This window comes from Centruroides vittatus, unplaced genomic scaffold, assembly GCF_030686945.1.
Source record: "Centruroides vittatus isolate TY-2023 unplaced genomic scaffold, ASM3068694v2 contig_355, whole genome shotgun sequence".
Lineage (NCBI taxonomy): Eukaryota > Metazoa > Arthropoda > Arachnida > Scorpiones > Buthidae > Centruroides > Centruroides vittatus.
Window position 1 is genome coordinate 607,476 of NW_027122178.1, and position 6,295 is coordinate 613,770.

The following is a 6,295-nucleotide window of genomic DNA, read 5'->3' on the forward strand; positions in this document are numbered from 1 at the left end:
ATGCACTTTAAAATCAGGGTTGCCAACTATCCCACATTGTGCGGGACTGTCATGTAGATAAGACAAGCAAACTTAGGGTACGTTCGTTAAGTCGAACGAGTTAAACGCGTTAGTAACGAATCGTTCGAAAAGTAGTAGTCTCGCTCAGTGCGCATGCTCCGCGGTGATGACGTATCGAACGAAACTCTAACGAAGCTCACGAAGGAAAGAGTTAGTTTACTTCGTTAAGAAAATGGCGCCCGACAATATCGATGTTTCTAGATTACTCGAGTGTTTAAATTGTGAATTAAAAAATGAAATGATTGAAATAACTGTCCATCCGAAGCAACCTAAGAAAAATATTTTGGATAAGGCTGCGCTAGCAACATTCGTATCTTCGATTTTAGAAACAGCCATTTAGTTATAACGAATCGTTCGAAAAGTCTAACGAAACAAGAATAACGATGACGTCATTCTTGTTTAACTCGTTTGACTTAACGAACGTACCTTTAGTTTACATCAATCATTGTAATGTAAGGGTGCGACTATGCAGACGCGAGGGAGCGAGAAGAATCGAGACGCGATAAATATCAAATCCTGTCATATATATATATATATATATTTTTTTTTTTTAACTCTTTCCGCCCTGTGGGCACTAAGAGGGCCTCTTTTAGTAGGCCCATTATGGGTTCGGCCAGGCCCACAATGGGGCGACCGGGTGGTGAAGGACGGGACCCGACATATCCGAACGGACCACCCCCCGAAAAATTCCTGGGGATTTCTCGACCTGTTCGGATTCGAACCCGGGTCCCCCAGAGCGGTAGGCTGCCACCTTGACCGCTCGGCCATCCGGCCTCCCCTGTCTTATATATGTGAGAACCAGAAATTCGCTCTTGCCAGCGATATTTCTCGCTTCTCGCTTGCGTGTGTTTTCCTTTGCGAAAACTATATCACTCGCTACTAAATTTGCGTCTGCATAGTCGACCCTAAGGATTTATGCCACCACTTGAATACAGAATCAGACTTTCGGGTTGTTTAACTAAGCGATGTTGTTGAGAGCGTTACTATACTCGTTTTCTTGAAGCGCTGCGCGCAGCGATCTTGCCGCAGTCTCATTGGTTCGAGGAATCTGCAGCGCTTGTTTCAGTTGCTTTTCTCGCTGCAACAAGATGGCTGCCTCCACAGTGGAAATGTGCCAAGTTGATTTCTTATCGTTGTGGCAATAACAGTGTAAGGTTTTGATCATCTTGATTCGATATTCTATTTGACTAATTTTTCTTTTAAAATACTCATCAGTAAAATAAAATATTTGACAAAACTTTTATATTTATCATGTTTTACCATCTACTTGATGCTGCAGAAAAAAGCTGCTTACATTAAATTTAAATGGAACATTTTAACAGCTTCAGCGAAATCTGCCATTTTAAAATTGCAGTGCTGCTCTGTGTGCCTTGTTAAAACACTTTCAGCAGTGATTTCAGCACTGAATTTAATAATAATCCGTTTCTTTCAAGAAGCTTTCAAGTTGCCAGATGTTTTTAGCTTTCCAGCGAAAACAAAATTTTAAAAAATTACCAACGAGTTGCATAACTTTCCCGGTTGCTATGAAATTTTATTTTAAAAATCACTTTTTAATTATTAATTATAAATAAATAAGTAAAATTATATGTGGGCCATCTATTGTGAGATTTTGTTATAAAAACTTTATATATTTTTAATTATTATAAAATAGCAAAGGCCTTAATTTTGAAGGTAGAGATGAGTTTTATAAAAATCTATAAATGCTAACAATAAGTAAAATCTTCATTAAGCCCACGCGAGTTATGACATGTGACCATCCTCTATCTCCCCTGTCTCTCGATCTTTCACCACCAAAATTTAATAGCATCAATCCTCTTGTGCACAAGCTATCGCGCCAAATTTCGTCTTTTAACCCTCACCCGTCTGAGATATTAATATTAAACGAAATAGACGCCAACACATCTTCACGTTTTGAGACCACATTAACCCAAAAAAGTTATAAATTCAGTGGATATGTATGTATATGTGTGCGTGTGTGTTACACGCACACATATACATACATATATATCCACTAAATTTTTTACTTTTTTGGGTTAATGTGGTCTCAAAACGTGTAAACTTGCAAAAAAAAACTCGGAGGGTGAAATTTGACACGATTCCAATACTTTATCTTGTTATGTATACATATCAGCCAGAAAAGTAAAAGTAGCCAACTCAGAAAACATTCCTCTTTGATAAATAACCTGAGATTTGACGATAAAATCAAAAAGACACCTTTCGTGAATAGATAAAAATGTAAAAATTCAAAGCCTTGAATTTACAATATAACATTAATATGGATGATCTATACCACGAGATAGCTATAGTTAAAGAAAAAGTCACAAGTGTAATGATGGAAAATTTAAGTGTACCAGAAAAACGGGTAAAAATTTTGAATTGTAGTAAACCATTGCCAAACTCAGTCAAATTATTGTCATTTTGACCGAGTGTTCCTGCTACTAATGCTTTTGTAGTTTTTTTCCCTCTTATGAACATATTCCAGACGAAAAACCGAAACAAGTGTTGTATGAAATTAATAAATAGTGAATTGACAATTAAATTAAATTCAAAGGCATCCTGTGAAGAGATGTATGCAACAATAAAAGATAAAAAGCTTTTTAATGAAGCACGTTCTCAAAGTAAATAGATGTTTAAGAAATAAATTGTTTCATATGAAAGTCCTGCATTTTAAGTGAAAAGTCCACAATTTTTACTAGAATATCACTCGAGATTTTTTCCAGTTGGCAACCCTATTTAAAATATAAAATTCAAATGTAATTTAATATTTTAATATAGTATTATAAAACAGATTGATGTTTGCATGACGACTGATGATATAAAATTAGTAAAGCTGTGCAGTTTATGGATGTAAATACGCCGAAACATGTTAAATGTTTTGCATTAGAAAACTTAAAAATGCAAGCAACAGGTGATGGGGGATTTATCTGTTGACCCAGAGAAAAATTCATCAGTAGGAATTCCATGACAACTACGATTGTTTCTTGTTTTAAACGAGTAAAAAGCACAAAAACTTGGAGTTTGTAAACTCCAAGTTTTATTTATGTTAACTTCCTGTGATTAAGTTTTAGGTTACACTTAACGTAACTCATTGTGAATGGGCCTTATCCAAAACTGATCCCGGTCTTAGTTCATATCTTTTTTCCTTTACATAAAAGTCTTAGTTATTAATTTTTACAGTGAAGAAAAATTAATATATTGTATTAAGTTGATTATGTAATATCTAATTAAATTAATATTTATGAATCTTAACAATAATTGAAATCAGTAGTTTCATGTAACAAGAATTTAACTGATTGTTAGGAAGTTTAACAAAGATTGGCATTATATTGCTGTAAATACTTGATATATTATTTTAAATTAATTTAAAAATTACTTTTTTATTATATTAGACAATATAATAAAATACATAAATTTTTTAACTTTCTAGATAGTTGCAAAGTATCTAAAAAACTACATGGTTTGATTAGTGAATGCACAGGACTCGGAAGTATCTTCAGTGAAGATTCAAGTACATATGCCAGAGGATGGAACGAAAATTACACAATTAACACTTCTGTACCACCAGAATATAGATATTTGACTGCATCTCAACTGAAAGGATATCCATTCTGGGGGAAAATGGGTTGGTACGGTGGAGGAGGCTATGTCGTTCCACTATTTGGGAAAAAGGAAAAAGTTTATGAAACTATCAGCAGATTAAAAGCCGATAATTGGATTAATCAAAATACTAGAGCTATTTTTATTGAAATAGCTCTTTATAATGCTCAAGTTAATCTCTTTACTGCAGTAACTATACTAGCAGAATTCTTGCCCGGCGGGGGTATTACACCATACTATCACATTGATCCCATACGACTCTTATTCTATCATACCAAATCTGGTTTCTTTACTCTAACTTGTGAAATTATCTTTGTCATTTTTAATATTTACTTTACGATAAAAGAATTAAAAAACATAATTAAATTAGGTAAACCGTACTTTGATGAATATTGGAATCTTGCGGAAATTGCAAATCTCTTCTTTGCATATTCGGGTATAGGAATGAATATATATCGCTTAATTCTCACTTACAGAATTTTGAATATTTTCACAAAAACTAAAGGAACCGGTTACGTGAAACTTCAAGAAGCAGTTCTTCTGGACTCCAGTTATGGTTATGCCATAGGTTTTCTCATGTTTATAGCAACGCTTAAATTTCTTCGATTGTTCCGATACAATAACACAATGAAATTAGTTTCCGGCACTCTAAAGATGTGTGCCATGGAATTGAGAAGCTACGGCATATGTCTGATGATTGTCTTTTGCGCTTTCGTAATACTTTTCTGGATACTGTTAGGTACTGTCATGGTAGAATTTTCAACATTTGTTCACTCTTTTGAATCTTGTATCAGCATGCTATTGAAAAAATTCAAATATTCGGACATGGAAAAGGCTTCTCCGTTCTTCGTACCCATAGCTTTCTTCATATTTTCTATCGTAGCATCAATGGTACTGATAAATATTCTTCTCACTCTTATAATTCAGAGTTTCGAACAAGTAAAGAGTAATTTAAGCAAGCAACAAAACGAATTAGAGATCATTCAAATGATCAAAGAGAAAATCAAAATTGTGGTTGGTAGATCTCGCATTCAACCCATGATAATAAATAGAATTAGGAAAGATCAGGATAAAATTAAAGAATTTCCAGAAAAAGTAGAGAAATTATTGCATTTCATAAATAGTAATTACTTTGAAAATGAGTTAGTTTTTCAGAAAATAAATGAAAAGTATCGAAGTGAATATAAAAGAAAACCAGAAATTTGGAAAAATAATACCAATGATTCTAAAATGTTTCTTAAAAAATTTGGAGATATTTAATTATTTTTTAAAGAAATTTCCACTTCAAATTGTCTAAAATTTTTAAAAATTAGATTATAAAATCGATCTCTTCTTTCCTCTCTCCTCTTCTCTCTTCTTTTGTGTGTGAAGTGTGAAAAAAAGCATGCATTTCATGCTTTAAGAATTTAATTACTTAAAGTTTTTAATTCAACTTAGTAATTTATGCAAAAATAAAATAGAAAAGTACAGTAGAGCGTCGTTAATCGGAACGATTTTCAGTCGGACTGTGTCGTGCTGAATCGAACGTTTTTGATACTAGATTTACTTCTAAAGTATAATTTTCATGTTTTTTATATTCTTCTATATATTTATTTTGTTTGTACAAAATGCAGAAATAATTTTTAATGATACGATAGCCTCGATTATTATTATAAAAATTTTTGTTAGGCTTAAAATCGACGAAAATTCAACACGAAGCGACACGCAACGGAGAAAAATTTGAACATCGGACAGGTTAATATATTTTTTCGTACAAAGTCGGAAATCGGAACAAATGACTAATTGGAACAACCCCAGTCCTCAATTGACTCCAATTTTCGACGCTCTACTGTATTTAAAATAATGTTTCAATATTACCAACCGGAAGGCTGAGGACCCGGGTTCGAATCCGTGCAGACAAAAAACTCCTCGGGATTTTTTGATGGTTGTCTGTCCGGATATGTCAGGCCCTGTTCTTCATCCTCCCCTGGCTTTCCCTATTGTGTGCTCACAATGGGCCTGGTTAAAGGCCTAATTAATGCCCACGTGAGAAAGATAATATATATACTGTATAATAATTTATTGCATAAATATACACAATAAATTATATATGTGCAAAAATTTATGCAAAAATCACAATTATTTTTTATGCTTTAATAGAGTATAAAATATTTTATATAATAAATTTATGGCTTGTAATTAATCACTTTCATTTCATGTATTTAAAATTTAAACTTTTCTGCTAAAAATAAATAATTTGATAATTAAAAGTTTATTAGAATTAATGTTTTCTATTGCAAATTATTTTAATTTCGGACAAATTAATAATAATAATTCGTTTCGATACCAGATGTAGACACTAATGTATTTGATTTCTATTTAAGTAGAGATGAAAATAAAATTTAATAAATACTTATTATGTACTTTTAATAAATTTTTAAAATTATTTATTCAAATTTAGTTATTAAATATAAAAAGTTCGAATTAAATAAGTACGAAATTCTATTCTTATTTAAATTTAAAGAAAAAGTTTGTTTTATTGTCGGGAGATGGCGCCATTAAAACGGCCTGCTGTTTTAATATAAAATTATTTTATTTTATGAATTAATTTTTTAAAATAATATAAAATTTAATTCAATAAAAATAAATTACGTTTTTT

At 32.0% G+C, this 6,295-nt stretch overlaps 1 protein-coding gene across 1 annotated transcript in view; it reads left to right on the forward strand.

The window, feature by feature from the left end:
- Nucleotides 1-4,986, forward strand: part of LOC136974738 (uncharacterized) — a 108,353-nt gene extending 103,367 nt beyond the window's left edge. Inside the window, exon 43 of the mRNA XM_067269684.1 lies at nucleotides 3,488-4,986. Coding sequence (XP_067125785.1) covers nucleotides 3,488-4,917 — 1,430 coding nt within the window. The 3' untranslated portion in view covers nucleotides 4,918-4,986. The remainder of the gene's footprint in view (nucleotides 1-3,487) is intronic.
- Nucleotides 4,987-6,295: the final 1,309 nt, after the last annotated feature.